The following is a 26,475-nucleotide window of genomic DNA, read 5'->3' as shown; positions in this document are numbered from 1 at the left end:
AAACTCAAATTATTCCTTTATCCCAGCATGCATACAAGTGCATGTGGAAATAAACCTGTATGTTGTTCAAAAGAATATTTAGAGTTCCAAAGTAGCAAAGGAAATGCATGTGAAAAATTAGACATTCAAAATAAACATTCCTATGCAGGAAAAGAATCAATAACAACCTTGTAAAGCCAAAACCCCCTTCCTGTTATTACATTACTTTCTCTCCTTTTCCATATATCCTAAAATTATGAACATCTTGGACTTGCAAATAATAGAACAAAGCATAATGTCATGTGCCATATAGGCAAAATTGCATGGAAAAGAAACCAATTTTGTAAATAGGTCACTTTCTATAACTCTGAAATTTTATAAGGTCCAACCATTTGAAAATTCTACTTATAGCAAGGACAAAGTAGGTCAATGCTTTTTAAATGGCTACTTGTAAGTGGCATGAATAACTTGTTTAAGATAAGATTTATTTCACTATTTCTTATCTGCACATGTGATTACGGCAGAAGTTCCTATAAAATACTGCTTTTAAACTACAACAGTTATAAATATACATTACAAGTATGCTTATAAAACATATGGCTGGCATATTGACCTGAAAATTTACAGTATCAACTTTGTCTCACAAACATGAAAAGCTGAACTGGGGAAAAGTCAGGATAAGCAATACCAGAAAGCATATGCAGACTCCTAGACTGAATATTGTCCTCCAGAGGATCAATGTCGAAGATGGAGCCAGGATCTGTGCGCCAAACTTTAAGATCTTTTTCCAAAGCACAGAAAGTATAGGACAGACAAACAACAAAGGAAGCAAAAGCATGAAAGGAATGAGCTTTAACAATCAGTAATCAATTTTCTTCATCTAGAAATTAAACAAAATACCTAGATAGTCACCTGAAGATATCAGAAAGCTTTATTTCCTGCTTAAAAGAACTTAGTGCATTAATTTTAAGCACTGACATTACTTTCAGGAGACTTTTGCTCCCAATTTTTCTGCATTTTCTAAACACGACCATAAAATGTTCTTAAGTCCAAATAAATGGGAATCAGTTATTATCACATGTTAGAGCTCTCTTCCAGTAGCAGAACCAAAATCATCAGAACTATAAGATTATTTCCCCAGTTCACCAGCAGCATCCTTAGGGGTGGAGCTGCTGCAGTGTGTATCCCTATTGCTGACAGCTGGCAGTATACAGCTCCACAGCTGACAGAGACACTACAGAGTCCCCTTTGCATACAGCAGAGATCATGGCAGCATAAGAAGAAGAATCAGGGCCATAGCTCATCCAAAATAAATTTCTACTAATTGCTTAATTCATGTAAACTCAAAAGTGTCTATCTTTCCTAATTAATATCTTAAAAAATTAACTAAGGTGACAAATCCAGCTGTAGAAATCTGCATTGTACACATCTGCCATAGGATAAAATTACATCCACTCTTGAACTTAACAAGTAATTCCCTGTGCCAGCGTGGGCCCAGGGAGCCAAGGTAGCCAATGGCATCCTGGCCTGGATCAGCACCAGTGTGGCCAGCAGGACCTGGGCAGTGACCATAACCCTGTACTCGGCACTGGTGAGGCCACACCTCAAATCCTGGATTCAGTCCTGGGCCCCTCAATTCAGGAAGGACATTGAGGTGCTGGAGAGAGTCCAGAGAAGGGAAATGGAGCTGGGGAAGGGTCTGGAGCACAAGCCTGATGAGAAGAAGTAGAGGCAGCTGGGGGTGTTTAGCCTGGAGAAAAGGAGGCTCAGGGTGACCTCATAATTTTCTACAGCTGTCTGAAAGAGTGATGTGGGAATAGGTCTCCTCCCACGTAACAACATGTGAGAAAATGGCCCCAGGTGCACCAGGGGAGGCTTATACATTGGATATTAGGAAAAGGTTCCTCCCTGAAAGGGCTGTCAAGCACTGGAACATGCTTCCCAGGGAAGTGGCTGAGTTACCATCCCAGGAGATACTTAAAAGATGTGTTGACATGATGCTTGAGGACATGGTTTTGTGGTGGGCTTGACAGACTTGGGTTAATGGTAACATTTGATGGTCCTAATGATCTTGGCCAATCTAAATGATTCTATGATATCTGATATGTCTAAAATTAATAAATCTTTTAATCTCTTCAAACCAGTTTAAACTAAAACCTTGATGCAAAATATAATCAGTCAAAGCACCAATCTACCAGATGACACATTTTTACTATATTTTTTTCTTGGGCAGACCTGGCTGCAAGACCTTGCTACTTCCACATACTGGAAGTAGGAAAAAAACTGTCTTCCCAGCTTTGTTCTTTTGTTGGTTTGAGAGGTACCAAGTATTGGGTTGCAGGTAAAGCAGCGCTGTGAGGACCCCAAATATTTCATGTTTCAAATGATTAATAGCCTAGATGCAATGGAAAGAACAGACAATGCTAACAAAATAAATCCCATGGCTTTGAATACATTCAATGTATGGACATTGCACATTATCTACCACAATCCCCATGAGGTGAGGAGCAGTGCTAACTCCTTCCTAACAAGAGAAATTAAAGCTAACTCAAAATCTTTTGATAAGCAATATGTTATTCCTAATGGAGATAAATTATGCACCTACATAAAGTACTGACAGGCATGAGAAGGGGAAGGGGAATTGGTGAGCGCCCAACCTGTCCTGTTTGATCATGCCTTAGCAAGTGAAAATACAAGTATGGCTTCATGGCAGCACCAGAGCAAGAGTCATTGATGTGTATTGATTTTATCCATCTCTGTAATCTGAAATAACATACATAGAAGCAGAATCTTGGCAATATATAACACAAATCAGTTTGAATTCCCTGGTAGCTTTTGCCAAGATAAAATATCCTTATGTTCATGTAAGAATTGTGGTTTCTCTTCAGTAACAAATCCAAAGCTCACCAACATCAATTTATCTTGATGGGTTTAGAATGGCTTAGTAGGGTTAAAACTAGTGTCTATTTGCCAGAGCAATGTCATTAATTTTAGTAACCAGGCATTTGAAAGAGTAGCTCTAGTTTCACCAATAATACATTAAAAATCAACCAGAGGGATTCTGACACACTTTTTCTAACTGGCTGAACAATTTACAGCTACAAGAAATACTCACGAGAGTCCTAAGTACATTTTTTTAGTCTGCAAATTTTTTTTGAGCTGCCAAGGACATTTCACAAGCAGGGAGCTCACTGCTTCTTTTTAAACAAGTAGATATTATATTTGCAATTTTATTCCAAAAAAGCTCTAGCTTTCTGAAATAGTCATGGCCTTTCTCCTTTAAACAGTTGTACAATTTTTGCTGTTTGGCAGACATGGGAAATTAAGAGTTACCATGTGTTTTAATACTGGAGTATTTTTCGGTGATATATAATACTACATATTTTAGTTTTTACAGCTCAAGAATCTATCTCAGGGATGTCCTTCACTCCAATCTGCTTGTGCTAGCAGGGCTTCAGCTGCTGAACACGGGATTGCACACGTGGTTCTTACACAGGGCTACAGCCCACATGCAATGCAGCAGAGAGCAGGAGGCTTGTAGCATACACCAAAGAGCAAATTGCAAACTGAATGTCACACTGCAGTTTTATAGAAGCCTTTTTCTTTTTCTTTGGCTGCACTACAACTATGAAGATCATCAGCACCTGGCCCAGCCAGAGCTATCTCAAAAAGGGTTTCCCAAAACCTTTTTGGCTACTGTATACGGACATATAAGGCTACGGTATAAGGCTACTGTAGCAACAGACACATAAAGGATAGCAACAAAAAAGGAAAGAAATACACTTCCTTAGGTGGGGGACCCTTATTTGGGGACTTTAAGGAAAGACTGAAAAAGCATATGCCAGGAATTACGTAGTTAACCTTGCTTTAGGCAGGAGGATGGCCTATGTGACCAACAAGCTAATCCCTTTCACCTGCAATTTCTCTGGGTTTTGAGATGCAAACTTAAAGTCAGCCTGACTGTTACCACTATATATGAAGAATTTAAGAGTGCTGTCTCAGTGTGGGTTTTTTGTATGCAGATCCTCTGAGGTCTACATGGCTGCAAAGCACAGAAAAACAGAAATGGGACACAAAAAACCAAAAGGAAATGAGAAGAAAAAAAATATTACCACTTCCTTTGCCATAGCAGACTTGCTGACTTTTCAGCAATTTCAAATATCCACTTTGATTTTTAAATAGAGCTCATTATGGTTATGCCACATAGCACCTTTATGCAACACCTTGTCTTTACATATGAATCTAATCTGTATCCTACCCCTTGAGCACCCATCCTTATCTTAGGCCATCTTTCAGAACATCACTTCTCAACACTGGTACTTGGCTTACCAGAGATCTAATGAGTTAGTGGTGAATTACAGCTTGAGATATTTTTTAAAGCTGTGTGAAATTGTGAAACACAAAGTAAATAGATATGTGCAATTCTGAAGAAATTACTGACTGACAGAAGGGGAAATTTCAAACTGGCCTGCAAAATTTAAACATTGATAGCTTGCAGAATCAGCTTTAATCATCTTTCTTCTGTGTAAAATTAAGATTGTAGATATTCTGACCTTTCTTTTAGAGTCAAAATTCAAATTTAAAGTAATAATAACAACTATCTATATATTTTTTTTAATTACAGAGCAAATGACAATATATCTCCCATTCATTCCCATTATGACTTCTCTAGAGCTGACATGGAACCTGTAGTCCAACCATAAGTTTCATGGTGAGAAAAGAGAGAAAATAGAATCTGGAGAGCACAAACAGGGGCTTTTATCTTCCCCAACACACCTTCAATAATAACAGTATTTAACAGCTTACCAACAATTATTCCAGGTCTTCTATCCATTTCAACGATATGCGGATGCACGCCTTTGTACGCTGCATCACTCACAATCTGGGTGTTTTTTCGTACACGCTCTGTTATAGGATCATCTACCACTGGGGTGAAGCCTCTGCCCTTTGTCTTCTCAAAATCTTCATGATATTTTACCTAGGAAAACGAGGAGAATTACATTTTTCCCCAGGTTGCAATTGACAGCAAATGGTTATTCCGTGCAGGAATACACATGTGTCTGGTATATGAGGCACTCATATACTCTGACTTTGCACCATAACAGAATTGTTATACACATGAGATAGGCTGGATGGCCAGCCAAGTGCTTTCTATCACCTTAACTGGTTTTTATTGTATTTTATCAGCAATTTTGCATTTCTTTCCCATTGATACTGAATTAGGCATTAGCTTAAGCAGCAAAGCATCATCTTACTATGACACAAGACACAAAACAGCCCTGCCCTCAGGAGATCATCTGGTGCATTCCCTTCTTCTCTAAGACAGGATAGCTGTCTAGACGGGACAGCTGTCTACTGATGCAGACAAATACAACTGTCAGTAAAAATATTCCAGCAGTAGTAGTTCTAAAAAACTCAAGCATTTTCATTCACTGATAATTTTGACTACTTGCACAGTATCAGACAAAATGTATATTTTGCTCTTTTGTTTTATCATATGTCAGCTGGCTTTAAAAATAGGTTTTTAGAAAGAACAACAGTTATTCTAAACTGCCTGCTTTAAAAGAAAATATTAGAAAAAAGGACATTAGAGTAGAAAGTGTTACAGCACCAAGTGTTGGAACAAAACCCCAGTATTAGTAAGAGTTATAAAGGTAGTACTGCTGATTATGCATATTTACATAATAAATAACTTAATCATCAATTCATTAAATTGACAAACATTCTCACACAAGCTGATGCACACAAAACAACTCATTCCAGGAACCAAAGTCACGCAGAAACCAGGAACATGCACAGGCACAAGGTGAAGTGTGTCACCTAATCCAGTGAAATTGTGATGCTCAACTGATGTGTGTACATTTTTAAAGAAAAAAAAAAACCAAAAGAACGGACATTTAACTGTTAGAAAACTGTTTATTAGTATTTTGAAAACGTTCATTACACTCCTATGCAGTTAGCAAACACTCCCTCTACAGGCGTAAGAAGAAAATATTCCTTCCATACCTGAGGAGAGAGTTTCATTAGTTACCTATATTAATGGAAGGCAAAATCCAGTGGAAGCCAAGTGCCATTCCTTAGAAGGCTCTAGTCACAGGAAGAAAGTACCCTACCATAGAGATGTTGTTTTGTGTTTCTTTGACATGCCTTAGCTCAGGGGTGTCTAGAAGCACACTACGTCTACCTTTCATCTGCCTCTGATCACTGCTGTACTTGACCTGCAAAACAGCAACAACAGCACAGGTGAAATCTTTTTGCTTGCAGTAGGAAGGATGGTGAGAATCACACCATGCAACAGTACCTTTCCAAGCCACAATGCCCAACAGTTCTCTTCTTTAACTCATGTGCCAGTAAATTATTTCACAGTGAGGATACAGATGAGTTTGTATTTTCATAAGGCCAAAAGGCACATTTATTCCATCAATCACTTGCTAAAAATAATGTATTTATCTAAAAGCTGAAATTTGTGACTGTTTGAATGACATAAGTGAAACCATTCATTTACCAACTATAAAATAAGATAAATACTAAGAAAACACCACTGTGATTTAGAACATCCTTAAAACATGTTTGTATGGTTGATGATAAACTACCTTCTTATTACCAAAACAGACACAGTCTGTGGGATTGAGATTACCTGAGAAATCCAGGGAATTCAATCCTTACAAGAGGATTAATTATTTGAAAGGCTTATAACTCCCATTCAGTAGCTAGTCTTTACTAGTAGCACACAGCAACATGTCTGGGAAGAATCTGAATATTTTGTTTCCTAAACAAATGCCTGGGCTTGGGATTTTGTGCATCAGTAAGTACTGAATCTCTTACATCACATTTCTCCTGATTAGCTTATTTTGTGGTGTTTTACAGACTAGTAAAGATATAAGGTTAATTATCTGCTAAAAATAAGAAAAAAAAAAAAACACTCAAAAACCTAAAACAGTGAAAGTAACTGAACCTACTTACTGGTTTGGGAGTGAGTACTCTTACAGTTTTTTCTGTCTTGTTGAATTCTACCAATGGCCTATCTCATCTCTACATTGCACTGTGACCTGTGCACTGTGTTAGTTAATATTCCAGATTTACCTATGTATTCACACTCCAAGTATTACTTCTCAAATGAGTCATGCAAACCTATTTCAACATGTGTTTGTGATGAGAAAAACCATGTATTGAAACTGTCTAACCCTCCTTAAGAGTATATATTGGCTAAGAAAGCACACCCCTGGAAATATTTAACTTGGTATCTGTGTTTGACAGGTAAGTTTCAAGTTATATGTGAGAAACAAAAATATATGGTACTGCATATTCTTCAAAGCCTTCTTAATTAAACAGTAAATTCTCGTAGAAAATATATTCAGCTACATACACTTTTGAATATAAGGCATTTTCTGGACAGAATAATTACAGCCAACATAGGCTGATTTTTATCTTTCTCATTAACATAGAGGAGTATTTATCCCTGTAAATCTTGAGAAACAAGGTGAATGAGTCACTTGGAGAAACACATTTAATTTTAACAAATTAAAAAATTATTTAAAAACTGGAACTGTTGTGAGATTTTCCTCTTATTTTCAACTACGCAGCTCAAAAATAATTGACTCTGGTAAATATTCATGAGCATTTTAAGAATATGATTAAGATATATGCAGTTACAATGTCAAATTCCATTCCTTTGTCCTTAGACATATTCCCTGACAAAACCAATCTACTTTTCACTCCTACACTCAGTTCTCAGGTGTTCAGTACTTGCAACTCTCTTGTGCCACAGTGGTTCTGCATGAAACTTCTTCTATTCACCATCTACAGTGACTTTGCCAGGGATGCTGTTTCAGTGTTGAGGACATAACGTAACTGGTCTTTACTTCATCAGGCTTTTTGCATTTTCCTTGTTCCTTAATAGAATTGTCTCCTAGCTTCTTACACTACTTTAGCAGCAATTGCAATTTATTACCATAAAAGCCAATAATAGATATTATCTTATTCTTTAGTATTTAGCAATGGGACCTATTTAGAACTACTCAGCTCTAACAGAGGTGGCATGTCACAGAATGGAAAGGACCCTTCCATGCTTTGAATCACAAAAAAAAAAAAAAAAAGACATTTGCCCTGAGGTTAAATTCTCATTTCTTTTTTTTCCTTACTGCAAAGAATGACCAACCTCTATGGACTCACTCCTTGAAAAATACTGACACCAACACAACCACTTACTTTTTTTGCAAAAATAACCAGCCAATCCTGAATATGTTAGTTGCACATATATGCAGTCCATGTCCTCAAGGAATAAAACCAATATCTCATCAGTGAGTGATGAAGTTGGATTTCTTTGACATAGCAAATGTAAAAGAAAAAGTATATCCATGTTTATATTTCTACAGCAACTGAAAAATCTGAATGACAAAAAGATTCAAACAACTTGCCGAGCTGATATTATCTTGATTCTTCCTGACTCTCTCTATCTCAGGAGTGACACTCACAGCAGTAGCTTTGCCAGGCTGCTCTCTGTAGTGAACCTATTATTTAACAGAATAAAATATATATTCATACTATTTCAGGTATAGCAGTATATCCTTTTTTTATATAAAAATACATGACTTCAGAGGTCATCCAGGAAACAACAGAAAAGCTAAAATGCATCTGAAGTTTATTCAAGTTTATAAGACTTGATTTTTGAAAGATAACCTTGAATATTTTTATGTACAGACTGTTTATCAATGCATTTCTGTGGATATACACCCATGTATACACACAATATCTTGGCATTTACCAGACTGGTCCTTGGCTCTACAGAGAAATAACTCATATTTGGAGTTGGGTTAAGCCACATAAAATGCAGTAGAGGCAAGCAGATCATATGAAAAACTGAATTTCAGGAAGTTTCACTGTAAATACGTATTTGTCAAGACAGAAATTCCATAAGATCTCCATCTATGTTCTAAATTTTATATATTACATACTCAAAGGTGATTAAACACAGAGAGTGCAATACATCAGACAAGTGCCAATTGACTCCAACCTAATTCCACCATGCATTTATTTAAACATACTGTAGGAATATCCCCCTCACCACTCTGTAACCAAACACACTGCATTAACCAAATGCACACCCCAGACTGGATCAGGAGCTAAAGCAGACCAGAACTGGATGTGGCATTGACAGACCAAGCAATCTAGGGTTAACTCTAGCCCCACATGCTGGGAAGTCAGATACAGTAAATATTTCGTAACAGATTCTGGCAATTAATTCATGCCAGTTCATGTATTTTTATGTAAAATAAATGCTCCCATACAAAAGCAAGCTCTTGGTTTTAAGTGATAAGATTAACTGTGCAGATACATTATGCTCATAATTCTGCAGTGCACTCTGGCAGTAAGGCAGCTATTGCTTAAGCAATTGTCTTCCAGCACAACAGAATTTTGGTCTGTCCACACCAATGTATTCCAATTGAAAAATTAATGTCTTACTAAAACTATGGTAAGCTTTTAAATGGATTGGACTTGCAAATTAACATTTATAAAAGTAAAATGACTATTCAAGAATTAATGTTTCTAGAAATGGCTGAAGTTAACAAATCGTCACTCAAAGCTGTTCCAGTGACTTGAAAAGAATTTAAACTTTCCAGTGAAATTTTCACAACACAAAAATTGGTGAAGAGCAAACACAGTGTGAGTAGAAGTACTATACAGACTGGCTTGAAAAAGGGAAAGCAGCTTTTGAACAGAATACATTCCAGGAAAGCTGGATATATCAACAGGAATCTAGAAGCTGAGTTAGAGGGAGAGAATTCTTGAAAATTGTGACTCAAAATTATTTTGATGAATGCAGCAGAAAGCACCCAGGGAAACACTGTAGCTATTTGTGGACCCATGACCCACGGCTGCTGATGGCAGCTCTCAGTGAGGAGAGTGCCTGGTGTCTCAGGGACTCATCCACAGGGTGCAACTTCATCAGTGCAGGAAGGCAGCAGCATGCTCCAGTCCTTGCCTTCCTCTCTGTACCCCTGCAAATGGTTATCTCAGCCATTAAATACCAAATTCTGATGGGGAGGTTACTGAGGAACCAGAAGAAGACAGGTAAGAGAGAAGAAGTTTGAGCATGACTGTAGCTAATTTCTTACAAAGTGAAGAAAAAATAAAGCTGGAAACAGATATTTTGTCATTAAAAAAAAAAAAGGTCAAGATTTTCTGCAAATATCCAAGGAAGAGCATAACATCTCAAAGCATTGCAGCCATTTCAGTAATAGAATATGTAATGGTTCACCTGTCATTTCCCAAACCAAGCAAAGCCTTCTCACAATTGCTTCCCAAGAGAAGACTTTCAAGTCATTCCATTACTTGAATTTGAGCACATTATACTACATTAGTTTCCCCCAGACTAAAGGAAAGGCACTGTTTCAGAATGCAGAACTTCATCTTCCACACCCAAAATTTACACAAAGTATTAAAGGATAGCAACTTCCCATGCTGACATTCTCTTGATTCCTCTTGACTCTTTCCATCTCAGGGGTGACACTCATGGGTGTAGCTTTGCAGAGCTGTTCTTTGTATTGCACCTAGCAAACATGTCAGAAGATATTAGAACAGAGATTTCCAAGTAATAGAAATTTGTAAGTGTGCTAGACATCACTGAAGAACACATTGCATTTGGATGGCAAGTACCATTCCTTAATAATCAATCCCATCTTCCCACACCATACCTAGCACTCACCCTCTGGCAGTTCTTCTATTTCAAACACAGACAATTGTTATTTCAACAGGAATACTTCACTCTCATTTTTATAAATCAAAGTGCAAGGTTAAGGAATTATCATTAATATGATAATTATGATAATCAATTATTACCATTAATTGATTCAAGTGGTCTTTTTGGACAAACAGAAAGTAGCACAAACACCACAGACAACCACCAAGACACAAGCACATTTAATATGAGAGAATTGTGCAAGAAATGAAAATGGGGCACACATTACTGATATTCTTCTGGTTTTCCTTAACTCTCCTTAGTTCAGGTGGATCAGAAATGGTTGTTGCCCGCCGAATTTCCTCCTTGTATTTAATCTGCACAATAGATATTACAAAACTATTATCAATTTAAAGAAGAGACAGACAGGCACTAAAACACATCTATCACTTTATACTCTTGTCCTTACCCATACTGTACTACTAGACCACATCTACTAACACCATTGGCCTGAAAAGCAACAGTTATACTTTCATTTCTAAAACAGTCTGCTAGGGTCTCTGATGTATCTTGTTTGATGAAATGCAGCAGAGAGTGCTTATAACAATTCTAAAACTTTAACAGTGGGAATAAACATCACATGGGATTGTGGCTATTTTCACCATAATAGGGGTGCTGCACTACTTGGAGATCCACACCACTCTGAAAATGACTTGGTCTTACTATTAACTTGCTATGGATTCTACCAGTCCATTTCAGAAACCAAGGTGCTCCTAAAAGGGTAGATGGATTCAAAGTCTCACTGAAATTCTTTAAAAACACATGAGACACACAGGTGAGGATGTAGTTGTCCAGACTGTTGAAGCCTTTGCAGGTGCTGTCAGATATTTACTGTTTTTTCCTAACATTTAATTTTCAGCTCTCTTCTCAAGACATGTTACTTCTGGAGAATGCCCAATTTCATAGCACAGACAAAACAACTTGTTTTCCTCTAAGCTCATACTTGGAAGCTGTTTTGACTGAAATTTATAAATAAATAAAACCAAACCAGCCCAAAGTACAGACCGGGAATGGAAAATTACAGTCCAGACAGTTTAGGACTGGCAAAAACACTGCAATACTAGAAAAAAGGGTCTTTTAATAGAGACTATTAGGTAAGTTTAAGAATTGGCAGTGCTACTCATCCTTAAAATGCTTCAAAATGTCTGTTACTTGAATTTTAATAAGACCTCAGCTTTGTGGTATTGACTGACATACCACAGGGGTTTCCTCACAGATTTCCCACTAACAAAAACACAAACAGATTCTCCCAAAGCACTTCTTCTTCCCAGTGCTGTGCCCAATCCTGCCTGCCCCACAATATAAACAAGTTTTTAAGAAGTCCTTAGTTATTTGTAGCTTCTCAGTCTGCAGCCCATGGGTGTGTGGCTGGCTTTGAAAGCTCTGTGAGATCTTGGATTCTTCCAAACCAATCATCACAACAGGTGAGATGAGCTCAACCTCCTTGGATTGAGCTGTCACCACCTTGTATTTTAGGCTTTGAAAACACCATTCTTATGTTTTCCTCCTACATATGTAATCTGGAAGAATCTGATCACTTTCAGAGCATGATTCAATGGACTTTTTTGTGTGGTTGGTTGTACTGTAAGTGTTATTTTGGTGTCCTGGTGTCTCTTTCAGTGCAAATTTGCTTCACATCTCCCACATACTAGTTTTGTTTAGCACAGAAAATAGTTTTAAGGCTGTCCCAAGCTATTCTGGCTAAATTCAAAAATACCTGTAAAACATTTATATCTAATGGATTCAAAATTGGTGTAATTTACCCTTCCTTTGGGACTCCTGTAAATTACACAATACCATTTCCCTCTTACTGCACAATATAATTTCCCTCTCACTGACATGTAATTTGAAACATTCTTGTACACTGCCTTTAAATTTGGCATGCTACACCTCTAATAAATATTATACAAGACTAAAGTAATTTAAAGTACACTACATGTAATAAAATACCTTTGTAAAACATTAACTCCACACAAAGACTAGCAAGTTAAAGGCCATGCTATTTACATAGTACCACTACACCACTAATGCATTTTGTACTTCCCTTGGTAGTCTTTTCCTCAAATGTGTTTACTAGCATACTGATCATCCTTTCATTTTTCCCTCTCCACCACTATTTAGGATTTCTAAAACAGCAAGAACAGTGTACACTATTTTTCTATTTCACTTTGAAATGTGTTGTGAAAAAGCATTAGACTAAGACTTCTCCTTTCTGTGTGACTACTCTTGAAATGAATGTCTGTGGTAATTGGAAATTTAAAAGCAAAATAACAACAAAAAGACTAAACAAAGAAACAAAAAGAACCCCACACCCTCAAATCAAGAAAATCAACAGCTTCCCAGCCAGCTGTTGTTCCCAAACCATCCAATATCCAACTATTTCAGGGTTTAAGACACATGATAGCTTGCACAATGACTCAAAATGACAAGATGAATAGTGAGTGGATAGAGTAGAAAAAACATTTTAAGGAAAATACGAGCTTTTCAAAATTTTTTGGAAGTTCTCTACTGACCTTACTTTGGTGGAAATTTAGGTGTTTAACTAAACACTAAACAATAAAATTCTATGAGAATAGGTGTCCAGAGACCCTAATTCATATTTTAACTAATACTTAAACACAACATAGCATCATGTCTATACATTATTTTTAAACTTTACTTAAAAAAAAATCTAATAATTAGAAAAGTCATATCACAAACATAAAAATTGAGTCCATACCAAATATAACAAGGAAATTATTAATAGTTACAAGGGTTTTGCTGCTTAGGAGTCACTTTTCAGGTTTTTTTCCAAGTTTTGCCACATATTTAGCAGAAGATAATGAATTACTTGAAGAAAACATTAATTTTGATATTTTATTTTGATTTGCCTTATTAAGTGCCAAAGACATTGGGCATCCTTAGATAAACAATATCAATTCAGAACTCATCTCATCAGATCCACAGATCAACTTGCCTCCAGCACATAAAGAAGATCCAACTCTCCACCTTTTCCCACAGGTGAAGTCTGGACACAGTTTTTCTCATCTTGAAGTACAAACTGTATCCAGTCCTATGCAATGCATGCAGTCCCTAACAGAACATGACAGATTTTCTTTTGTCACATAGTATTTTTCTAACCTGCAAATACAACTGCTGTTCTGTATGTCATATGGGGAAAAGCATCCCATATTTCTCACTCCTGAGAGAGAAAACACCTTCCTCAAATAATTAGTTAAAATATTTTCTTATTTTTCTTAATGCTTCAGTTAGAATCTCTATTTTTGGACACAGAAGTACTTCAGCAGAGGGGAGTTCTAGCTGTGCTACAGTAGAGCTCTGTATCCAAAATCCAGTGGACAACTATTTGAATGAGATGTGTGATATGAAAATGAAGAACTTTTTAGTAAACAAGATGGTAAGAAAAAAAAAAAAAAAGCTGCTCCACCTTTTACTCACATAAGAATAATTTATGTTAATAGCACTTACCGAACTAATATTCTGTTGATTTTTCTTTACTCTTTCAATCTCTGGAGTATCTTTTACAGCTGTGCCAGCTCCTACTTCCTTCTTATAAAATACCTTCATTTCCCCAAAAGAAAAGATAATTATGAGACTGTTAGCAATGCAAATGCTAGTTCTTATAAAAGGGCTAGGCAATTTTCCAAGTTCCAAATTGGTCTGACTATAAATCTTGCTAAGAAAGCAAATACTTTAATTTGTCATAAATAAGACTAATTGTCAATAACTACAATAACATTGTTTTCAGCTGTAACCCAGATAATATATTCTCATCCTTTAAACTGATCTCAGTATTTTAAAGTATTTGCAATAACATATTTAAATTCGGAAAAAAATATTAAAATTTATATAATAACGTATAAAGTTTTACAAATGTAACTTTATGCTTGAGTAATTTCATTCATTTCAATGTCATAGAAGGTACATGTACATGCAGGATTTGATTTGGTTTTTGTAGTCTTCAGATCTTAAAATACTGTGAGAAGTGAACAGACATTACTACTATTTCTAAGCTAACAAACTAGAAAATTGAAATATTCATGGAAAAATAACCATAACAAACCAGAGCAACAATCCAAGTCATGCAATTTTTCACTCCTAGGTTCAAGCCAGAAAACTGAGGACTGTATCTAAAACCAAAACTCACTTCTTAAAAGATACTCATGCTGTTTATATAATTTTATTTCAATTGTTTCAGTAAAGGATAAACACAAAGCACATCAGTATAATTGATCATTTGAAGTTGCTGAAAGAGACAGTAAATAACTGCCCACAAGTTCCAAGAATGGTTACAATTTAAATAACCATGGAGCACCAGCTCAAGCTGCACAGCTCCTAAAGAAGTTTTACTGGATTTTCAGTATTTGGTGTCACAGCTGTTGCCACTCTAGCAAGTATTTCCAGTCCATTAATGTAAAAAACAAGTCTGATCCTTGAGTTAATAAAATTAATCTTTGTCATTTAGTATTTCTGCCTTTCTTAAATCAATATTTATTTAATTTTTCCTATCAACAAACCTTGAACAATAAAAACATCATTCTTGATTAATTCCTCTGACTTCCTTGAAGTCCTCCACAGCCTGGGATGCATACTACTCCCAAATATCCTAGAGAAGAGTCAATGTCTGCAACTATTATTTTAAATAGTCAGAAAACCTTTAACAATCCAGAATTTTGTTTTACCATGTGATAACAGAGACAGTTAATGAGGAAGAACTTGAAAATTCTTCTCCTGCATCATGTCAGTTAGAAAGATCTATATTGTGGACTGGACTACACAATATATTTTTCTCCTCTACCAAGGAAGGATTGGTAAAATATGTTGGAGACAGGAATTCTTCTATGAAAGAGATGACTGTGAAGTAAATATCCTTTTACAAATCATCTGCTAAATGAGCTAGTGAGCTAAAAGCAGCAACTATCTTATCTGCAGAGCTAGTTGTTACTTTTTGTCCCTTAAGGCAGAAAAATACTTGAGACAAAATCCAAAAATCGTAAGATTATTAGGGGTCATTGTTTTTTTATCTATTTGGGCTATTTCCAACTGCATCTTCACCCAGTAATAATTTGCCTTTATCATCTAAATTGCACAGAAGGATGAAAGACTAAAACACAGAGAAGGAAGAAAAAAGGTACTTCAATCACTGCTGGAAACATCTTTCCTACATTTGGAAGGCCCAGCTCACAAGAGGAAAAAGACAAAAAGAAAAGACAAAAAGAAAGCAAACACAAATCACCTAGAAGACAAAACATTTTATTTCTTATTATCTGGAACACTACCAAAGAGGATCGTTGTCAGCCTTGGCACTGAAAGCTCAGACTGGCCTACAGGGCTGCAAGGGGTTCAGATGCATCAGAGCCTTGCCAAGGCTGAACTAAGAGGTGATAGCTACCCTAATTAAGCCTGGTACCTAAGTGTTAGTGAGTCCACACTGCCAGAGCCATTGGCCTACCTGAGGACTTCATCAAAAGCTATCAGGGAGGAAAGCAGATCACAGGGCTTGGATGCCTCTGTTCCAGGGAGTTTCAGACTGATAGGACACCAGTGACATGAGAAATGGGGATAACCACCTCACACTATGCTGCAGGGCAGCATTCAGAACCAGGAGCCAACAGGAGACAGGAAGCAAAATTGGGCCAGGGGGCCTGTCAAGAGCTCCTTCTAGAAAGATGCAGCTTTCAGCTGTCCTCAATTCAAAGGAAGAAAAAGGGCAGGTGATGGCTGGGGATGACCACAACCTGGAGCAGGCTCAGAGAGGACTCTCCTTGGCTCTCCCTCCCCTGCAGGAGCCTCAGCTGTCCAGGGGAGCTGCAGGCAAACACCTCTGGGAGAAACTGAGTTTACTCAGTTACTTCTGAGAGCGGGAGAAGCTGAGGATATCTCTAAGTTAAGGAACAAGTGTGTCAGATAATACTAAAAATATTTAAGTATCTTATATTACTTTCTCTCAAATCATTGGCTTTTTTAGTATTACTTAGTCTGCCATAAAAACCAGCCACTGACTGGCCTTTTGTTCTGGAGGCCAGATTTACTCCTCTTCTCTGATATATTACAAGCAATGGCAGAATTACAAACAGCAGCATTAATAGCCCCAAAGAGGAAGTGAAACTTAATATATCCCAAACTGAGCAATTTTAGAAACCTAAGCTCATAATTTATATTTAGGGATAAACTGAAATTTAAATCTAGCGTAAAATTTAAAAATATACCCAGTGTAATATAAAATCATTATATGTACATATATTTTTGAAATTTGATCTGTTCTAATTTTATACCCCAATCTTGATGCTCAATACATGTGATAAGAAACAGATGAAAAATCTTATATGTGCAGTAAGAAGCCTAAGATTTTTTTTTTTCTCTTTTAAATAAAGTACTTTTTGGGGTTTGATGGAAAAAGAAAAAAAATCTTCATATAAAAATAACTGTGGCTTGGCAAGGTGGTATAAGTGGTTTAGAAATTCAAAATAACAGTGTTGCACCTAGAAAAGCTGGATATTATTTTTACTGAAAGAAATGAGCGATACAGCTTTGCCAGGAAAATTATGGAAATGGTTCAAAGGACACCTACTCATAAGTTCCCTATTTTGTGCTGTGGCACAAGAGAGCCTATTTAAACTAAAAAATATCTGAAAAGTTACAAGCAAAGAGAGAAGCACTATTACTCACTGAACTGATGTTTTTCTGAGTACTTCTTATCCTCTCCATCTCAGGAGTGTCTGGGACAGCAGAATAGTTACAGAGCATCTTCTCTGCTTCATCTTTGTACATTTTCTGGAAAAATAATTTTTACATGTCTATGTTTTTTGGGCTCAAGATATCCAAACTGCACAAAAGATGCTTACTGCTGATGCGCTTCCTCATCCCTGTCCAGTATTTACTTAAACCTGTATTCTCCATGATACTGTTATCACTGTCTGCCCCCACACTAAAACATATATAGCTATATATAACATATCCTCATACATAACATACCTTCCCACATAATGTATCCTCATACACATCTTGACCTCACTGCCAGGACGTACATGACGTAACATTAGGTGATTAGGTAATGTGAAAAGAACTACAGGTAGATGTAAATAATTAAATTTAATTTACAGGGTATAACAGGCCTAAATACAAGTAAGAATCAGGCAGTTAAGACATTTCACTTCATGTAAATTAATTTAGTCTTGCTACGAAAGCCTCTACAGAGCTAGAGAAGTATTTTGAGCAGAGTAGGTCAAGCAGTCATTGTTACACAGAACCAAAACATTCAGCTTTTGACTATGTCTACTTGGCTTGCTACTTCTGAAGCCCCTTTGACCCACTGTATTTCTGGAATACATGGACCAACTTGCATCCCTTTTTCTATAATGTTGGTCCCCAGATCCTTTTTATATTCCTTCTGAAGAAAAAAATAAATGGTAAGGAAAAAAAGTTAATATTACAACTCTCTTTCGATTCTGTCTTCAAAGCTATTCTCATAGTACTAGTCACACTATAAAAATAAATTATTCAATTTGTTCAATTTAATATTTTTATTGTGCAGTGCTTGCTTTTTTTAGCTCAAGAATGTTCAAGAGGATTTCATGTTTTTAACATCTCACTGTGTTTTACTTTCAAAGTAATCCTAAAGCAATTAATTCTGTACTCACCTGGCTGAAAATTTCAGAAGCTTTTTTGGCTCGTTGTATATCAAGGGTATCTGTACCTACTTCCATTCCCTTTCCTTTGATTTCATTCTCCAAGTCTTTCTTGTATTCTTTCTGAAAAGAACAGCATTGGAAATAGTCACAGCTGACAGCAAAATTCTTAAATTTTTCCCAATTTAATCTGTGCAATTTCACTGACCAGCATTCATAAACCACCAACTAATTAAGGTTTCAACAGTACTAGTTTTGTAGAATCTATCCATGCATTTCCTACATTGTAGTTGCTGAGGGTTAAAAAACTATAATAGACTGCTCACTTCAAATCCAATGCAGCCTTTCACATCTGTCTCTGCAGTTTTGGCAGCCACAGTCAAAGTGAGAATTTCTCCATCTGCTGGGCCATGCAAGAGACTGAGGTCATAATGCTTTAGCATCCCTCTAACTGTTTCTCACTTGGTCCTACCTAAATAAGTAGCCTCTTAGACCTAAAAGCAGCAGGGCCCACAGTGACCAAGCACACCCCAGGCCAGGAACAAGCACAACCTGCAGAAGGTGATAGGAAGGTCTAAGCTCTGGGAAGTCTTAACTTCCCCCCTTACACTGATTGTGCAACTGTTCAACTCTTTGCAGCTCAATGGATTAGCTATTTAGAGAAATCCTGTGTTTTCAGGACTGCCTAGATTGGTCACCACCTGGAATTCTCAGCCACAATAATTTGTTGCATTCTGTCAAAAGGAAAGCTCCCCCCAGGAGCGGCACTGACCATGCTTGCAATTTCAGAAGCTTTCTTGGCTCGTCTTATCTCGGGTGTATCTGGACCAACTTCCATGCCTTTCCCTTTAATCTCAGTTTCCAGGTCTTTCTTGTATTGCCTCTGTGAAGACAGAATTTATATATGATATCCACAAAATTCAGAGAGTTTCAAGTAGATTTTTGCCACAAGACACTCAAATTTAGGATTTAGTCAATCAAAACTTGCAAGAGTCACAGTTCTCAAGACTCTTGGTGAGCTGTAAAAAACAAACTGAAGTAGGAAAACTTTTAGCAGATTTTCAATGAATGGACAAATCTCTATTAATGAATTTTTATGTGGCAGAGGGTGGGAGGAAATTAGCCCATGCAGCTTGCTACAGTTATCCTCCAAAGTAAAGGGGAAGTTGAGCTCTGCAGAACATGGTGCAATAAGTCTGTCCTTGGTGCCAGTCTAACTGAAACACATTTTTCTTTTAAGAAAATATTTTATTTATGACAAGACTACATGTTAGAAATTTAATACCATACAGAACTGCTTCCAGTGAACTTCCAGATCAGGAAGTTGTAATTTATCCATTTAATAGGTCCTTCCTGAACCATAGCCATTAGGCAAGTGGCAGTTCTCATCTGTGATTGCTGCTTTTTCCTCACAACATAAATTATAAATAACCAATAACCTGAAAACAAAATTAATATTTCATCTTTAGCTTATCTAAGCAAGGATATGCTCCTGGTTCATCAGCAAATTATACTAAAAAGCAATATGGAAATATTGTATACAATTGTTGTAGATTTTTTTTATAAGAAAAATATTCTCAACCTTTGCTATTTCTACCTTTACTGCTGTATTAATAATCATTCTTTTTTCTATTCTAGGTAATCTTTGCCTGTGGAAAATCCTTCTTTTTCAAAGTAAATGCATACAATAGATATAATTTTTAAATGCCTCTTCTGCTTTTCTGTTAATTACTTTTCGTTTGTGCATTAGTTAGGAAAAAAAGGAATATGTGTTTGTATTCAATACAATGGTTTGATCACTAACAAGAACATGAGCAAAAAGATTTTCAGTCTTCCATCTCTGTCCCACTGATGTGGAAATAAAGGTGATAAAACAGCCCTCTACTTCACAAACTATGTTTTTTTGCAAGAATTGTAAATTAACCTCTAAGAATACATCATCCCTCAATTGCTCTCTGCTAAAGGTGGGATGGCAGATGTTTCCTCTAAGCTTCATATTGCATTAAACACCAAGGAAAAGATAATCCCAGGAGTTACAGCTATAGGTTCCTGCACTTCTTTACAGTGGTCAAACTGGCCCTACCCATGGCATTCCCTCTGTTTTTTATGGATATATGTGTGTGTATGTGCATTTGTGTTTATATGTGTGTGTATATATATATATATGTATATATATATATATATTTGCCTCTGATATATATATATTTATATTATTTTTTTTTTTTTTTTTTTAAACTCTGAAATTATTCCCCCCAGGCATAACATGAAGCATGAGCTTTGCCTTCCCTCTTCCCTCCCTACACCCTCCAGCCTCTCTGTTGCTTTCCAGAGATAGCCTTGGATGTCTGGAAGACCACCCAAACTCATGTGCTCAGCTCTAAATGCTGGATATACTGACCCCACTAACAATCTCCAATGATTTTTTTATTTGCCTGAAAATCTGATTTATCTGTTCTGCACTGGTTTTTATCCAGAGTTTCACTATATTTTTCAAGTAAAACAGAAATAGCCTTAGTTTCAATACTTACATATTTCATTGTAGATTATGTAAAAAAAAAAAAAGCTTTTGAGTTTAACACAAAGTGAACCTTCTGTGATATTAATAACCTTGACTAGGATAACATACCTCATTTAGTATCTGAGCTGCATTTTTCACTCTAATCAAATCTGGTGTATCTTCAAACACTGTCATTCCTTTCCCTTTCATCCCTTCTTCCAAATCTTTTCGATACTCTTTCTAAGGATGAAAAAAAAAAAGAGAGAGATTTCACCACTTCTTATTTTGTGTGAGATCTTGAAAAGAAATGCCACTTATTAAACATCTGAAGAGTCTCTTTGAAATTTCTATGAAATATGAATTAGCTGAAGCAAAGATTTCAGACTTGAAATAGAATTGGAAATTGTGAAATGCAAAGGAACAATGTTTAAAAAAGTAAAAAGATTTCAATGTCGTCATCTATTTTTTTGTGCTCTTGAAAACCAGCTGTGTCCTATACAGCACCAGCACACTGTTTAGGGGCCTTGTCTGTCTCTGGACAGATATTTTTCACTGCAGAAGCATTTTCTTTCTGCAGACCAGCAGCACTGTGGTTTTTACCTCAGTTCCATTAATGGCATCCCAATCAGGATGGATTCCCTAAACACCACACTAGGATCTGTTAAAACAACCTCTTGATAAATTAAAATCCAGAAGCAATATTCCTACCAAATCACTCCTGTGCCTCCTAGACCCTGCACTGCTATGACCTACCAACATTCAGCAACTGCAGCCTCCAGAGTACTCAAATATTCACTATGAAATTCAAAGCACACCAGAACCTGCCCACAGACATTTGGTTCTTTTTGCTCTTCCAGCTCCTAGAGAGCTGATGTAAGCCTACTGAAGTTCAAGATCTTTACGTTTTGTAAGGATTTTTAATTACTCTTCACATCTCCAGATAAGGGTTAGCCTTTTTTGGGCAAAGAAATTAGAACATTGCACAAAATATTTATCAGAATAATTTACATAGACATGAATTAATACTCCTAATTACATATTAAGTTTGATAAGCAGCAGTGAGCACCTTGATCTCCCCATAAGCTCTTTATTTAAGTAAAAGGAAACCAGATATTTTTAAAGATGCTTTTCTTGATCAACAGAACCATGTCCCACAACAAGCAGGAAAAAATTTCATCTAATTTAGAACTATTTAACTCTGAACTATTTAATTCAGCTATCTCTTCTGAAGGAGTTGTAAATGTGGTCTCAGAGAAGAAAGTTTGTATTGCTATTAAATGTGAAATATTTCCAGAATTCTCTACAGTGGGAAGTCAACAGATGAAGCTGGAACATGGCTGACATTTGGGGAAAAAAAAAAGAGGTGATTGAACAATTAATTAATTTTTAACTCCAGGTTTTTCTTGTTTCATGCAGTATCTATTCAAAGTTGATTATGAACCTTTATGGAAAAACACTGAGCTACATCCTTGACTATGAAGAAATATATAATTTTTCTGAATCATGAAAGATAAGATTTAATTTTACCTAGGTAATCTTTGGGTTTGGAATACATTCCTTGAACATGGATATAAAATCATCAGAAATTCATGCAGTTAAGCATTAATGGAAATACCATTTTCATTTTCTCATTTCCCTTTGACTTACAGGCAAGGTTTACTCCCTGAATAAGTAGGCATAAAACTTGATGAGGCCAGAAGTAGAGAACATCTTAATGCATAAAGCACTAAGGAGGGGCACAACATCAAAATTTCAGGGATGAACATGTAGAGCACACGACATAACCGTGCATACAGTACCCACTTCTTTGGGCATTGGTGAGCAGCAAGATGATCTGAATGAGATGACAGCCTGATTTGTATTTTTCCCTAGTGAGAAGGCATATATGAGATGTACCACAGAAGGCCACTGCACTAAACAGACCTAACTTGAGACCTGCCTACCTGACAGTCAGACTTATCAGAATAAATTATTTATTAGAGGATGAACTATAAAGGAATATCATAAAAGAATTTTTTTCTTTAACCATATGAAATCTAGCATGGACTGGAATATGTTGTATAAAGAACAAGGAAAGGAACAAAGTTCAAGGATTTTTATTTCTAATGTGCTTTATTGGTTTTGACAAAAAAAAAAAATCTATTCTTAATACCATAAATACAAAGCATTTGTATTGGCTTCCAGATTCAAAGGCAGAATATCTGGTAGCACTGCTCTTCTCTTCTAGCATTTCTAGCTCTTCTAAATTTGGTGAAACAATACTCAAAACCTAACATAAAATCAGTTTTAAATAACAATATAAAAATACCAAAAGGTAGAAGGAGTCTCAGTTATGGAAAAAAAAATTCATTTTTAGTGACACATACAAATGAAGAACACTTCACAAATCTGAAGGAAACAGCAGGCATACAGAAAACCTGTACCTTCTAACAAAATGGACTAAAGCAGTTATGTAATATCACAGCTCTATTATGGAATGTTGGTCTAGGGATGATAGAATTGTCTATCATCTATAACATGTATGATAGACAATTATTTTAATAAATTTAGTTATAACTGACTCTATGCAGTTCAAGGCATCTGTATAACCACAACAGTATACTATAAATGTGAAATAATTACTCAAAAGGAAAACCTGTCATTTGGACACCAATGGAAATCCTTCCTTCCACCCCTTTATCTATCAGAAAAGAGAAGTGATAGTCTGGTTCAGGTGTGCTGAGCTTTATAATTTCCTTGCTACAGGACTCTTCAGAATACAAAAGGATGTGAAGGAATTTTTACTTGTGAAGTGACTTGTATGAAGCTGTCAAGAAAACTTTAAGTTATTCAGCACTCAGCAGCTTGTATTGATGCTTCTTATTGCTCATTTACAACCTAACAACTGAAAAAAAAAATCCTTTACCTCTTTCAAAAGATTAGTGACTTGTTTTATATGCAGGAACTCTGGGGTCTTGTCTAAGTCCAGTGAAGGTTTTCCCTTGATCCCTTCTTCAAAATCTCTGCGGTACGTTTTCTATCGTAGCAAAACCAACAATTAGTGGTACATACACATGCAATGCCAAGCACATTTCAGGAGAGATATTGTAAACAGATCCAGACCCATAAATTATATTTCACACTAATGAGCAACTCATTATGCATTTCATTATCTAGTTTATGTATACAAACAGATACAATCTAGACAAAAATATGCATACAGTATGTCCAAAGAGGATGTTGAACCTGAAAGAAACAGTTTTCCTGGTAGGGAACAGAGAAGACAAATGGCACACAAGGTAATGGCTTAAAACTCATTGAAGTTTCTACCAAGAGGCTGAGATCATCTGTTTTCCATGACACAGCAAAACTAATGGAAGCAAACTGCAGCATGGGGACACAGGTGCATCCATCTCACTCAGGATGGATGGTAATGCACTGGACTAGATTGTCTGGGAAGTCACAAAATCTCCATCATTTTTTAAAAAAGCTAGAAAAACATGGCCTGATATAAGACAGCCAGTGCTGTTCTGGAGCCTGGGAACAGTCCTTCCTCCTTGATGAGTTTCCCAAGCTGGAAAGGTAGAAGGATGTTTCAGCTAAATCATGGGGTTGGACTGGATTTTGTGGCTTCACTTCCTCCCACATGAGAACCATCCCTCCCTAAAGATGGAATTCAAGTGAAAATTTTAAAAGTTATTAATCTCTGGTCTAGATGACCTATTGAGCTTCTTCTCAATTAAATGATGTGTGTGTACTGGTAGTACCAAGGGCCTTTTGAGAAAAAAACAAATTCATAAGAACTGAACTACAGAATAGCAGAGATAACTACTCAGTATAACTCTACCATCCACAATTTACTCTCTGCTTCGTACATTTTCTTAACCTGAGTGCAAGATGTCTGTTAACCTCTCTGTTGATCTAAATTTTACTTGTTCAAAAAGTACATTTTTACTTACCTCACTTTGCATCTTTTGAGCCTCCTTTGAAACTTGATACATTGGTGTATCCACAAACTCCAGCATTGATCTGCCTTTGGATTTTTCATAATTTTCTTTGTACTTGACCTAGTAAAATTAAAATAAAGTCTGTTAACAGCTGAGAGAATATGAGATCTGATAGCTTGCCTTGGCAAGAAACAAATCCTGTCTTAGCCATACTCCTTAGATGTTTTGATTTGGAAGACTTCTCCCAAACTTAACCTGTTGGGCAGTTAGATAAGGCAACATGTTTTGGAGTCATTTATTCCCTTTCTACACAATTCAGAACTAGAAATTGTGAACTTTGAAGACAACAGGAATAAGGAGCATCCTTAAAGTAAGTACAATCCTTAAAGTAATTGCATGGGTTTGGCCAAATGACCTATGTCTGAACACCTGGCAGCTTTCTAATAGGATCCCCTGCTGTTTCCATAAAACAAAACATTTACTGTATCAACAAAAAAAATCTGTTTCACAGCCAGGCCCCACAGATCTTAGTTCCAGGCTCAGAAGCACCACTCTCCAGGGCACTTTTGTTTGTACCTGTAGGAAGGAGAAGGGAAGGAAAACTACTGCTTTGGTAGGGCCCTGTCCTGCACCAACACTCCCCTCACATCCACCAGGGACCATGACCTTAGAGCTGGCAGCAAAATCACAGTGAAGGACACAGGGTTAAGACATCAACTTATTCCTTTATGCTAGCTCACAAAGGAAATACACTTTGTTTGGAAACCTGGAGAAGCCTTCTCAACTCCTTCATTCACACTCTTTTGATTAAGACTGGCAAACACATTACTTATCTCCATCAGTCAGCATGGGGCATGATGGAATAGTCTACACAAGCCATAAAGGAAAGCAAACAGCTACAAATCAAAATATTACACTTATAGTGAGTAATGTAATGTTAATTTCTATGTCTCTTCAAAAATAGCAGTGTCTGAATTTCTCTTTCCCTGTCAGGCTTCTGCATTAGGCTTGGGTCCTGCAAAAACACTCTCCTCTCTCCCCCTGGGGTGCTTCTGATTGAATATGCACTGTACATCACTGAAATCTATTATGTGGCTTTGTGCATGATTTAATCACTGTTAAAACACTGCATTTCTCTCTTTGCAAGATGTGTTCATTTGGGGTTGTGTACCCCTGACTTTGAGGCACTGCATTTTCTTTGAAATGGATTTGTTCTGCAGGTCTGGGCTGAAACTATAGAAACAATTGCTTTGCTTAAATGATTTCTTCTATTCATACTGAAACAAAAAAAATTCCAAAATTTTTTTCATAGGCAAAGTTCAGAATGTTTTGGAATTAAAATACTATTTAAAATAATTGTGAAAGAAAAAACATAGGAGAAACTATATTTTAGTCCTACAAACTGGGGAGTTCTACCAAATGTAAATATAAAACATTGTGATGAAAATTAATTTTAAAAAAAAAGGATGTGATAAAAAATAGCTTTTGTACATTCCTACAGAAAATATTTTTCCTGCTAATCTAAAAGTCAGATGTTTTTATGTTCCATAGAAAATAAACATTGTTATTTGCACTTGAAGGGCAAAGGAACACATATGATGGTCTGGGTTTGCCTCCTAGTGGAAAGAACTATAAATGTCACACAACAAAATGACTTTAGTAGTGGAAACAAATTAAAATTGCCTCCATCTACAGACACTTTTATTC

General features: G+C 36.4%; 1 protein-coding gene across 4 annotated transcripts in view; it reads right to left on the bottom strand.

Moving 5' to 3' along the window:
• The window catches only part of NEBL (nebulette), a 249,483-nt gene that overhangs the window by 28,896 nt on the left and 194,112 nt on the right, over positions 1–26,475 (bottom strand). For 3 of the 4 annotated variants that reach the window (XM_050971276.1, XM_050971278.1, XM_050971277.1), the window contains 12 exons: positions 24,781–24,888; positions 23,748–23,858; positions 20,972–21,082; positions 19,118–19,228; positions 18,358–18,468; positions 17,387–17,491; positions 14,186–14,278; positions 10,942–11,034; positions 10,438–10,529; positions 8,397–8,490; positions 6,093–6,197; positions 4,786–4,957 (listed from right to left, as the gene is read on the bottom strand). In XM_050971276.1, the coding sequence (XP_050827233.1) occupies positions 4,786–4,957; positions 6,093–6,197; positions 8,397–8,490; positions 10,438–10,529; positions 10,942–11,034; positions 14,186–14,278; positions 17,387–17,491; positions 18,358–18,468; positions 19,118–19,228; positions 20,972–21,082; positions 23,748–23,858; positions 24,781–24,888 (1,306 nt within the window). The remainder of the gene's footprint in view (positions 1–4,785; positions 4,958–6,092; positions 6,198–8,396; positions 8,491–10,437; positions 10,530–10,941; positions 11,035–14,185; positions 14,279–17,386; positions 17,492–18,357; positions 18,469–19,117; positions 19,229–20,971; positions 21,083–23,747; positions 23,859–24,780; positions 24,889–26,475) is intronic. The other variant, XM_030228919.2, reaches the window with a different exon arrangement.

The sequence above is a fragment of the Serinus canaria genome, chromosome 2 (assembly GCF_022539315.1).
Source record: "Serinus canaria isolate serCan28SL12 chromosome 2, serCan2020, whole genome shotgun sequence".
Lineage (NCBI taxonomy): Eukaryota > Metazoa > Chordata > Aves > Passeriformes > Fringillidae > Serinus > Serinus canaria.
Note: the sequence above shows the minus strand (reverse complement) of the source record. Positions and strands in the feature narration are given on the sequence as shown.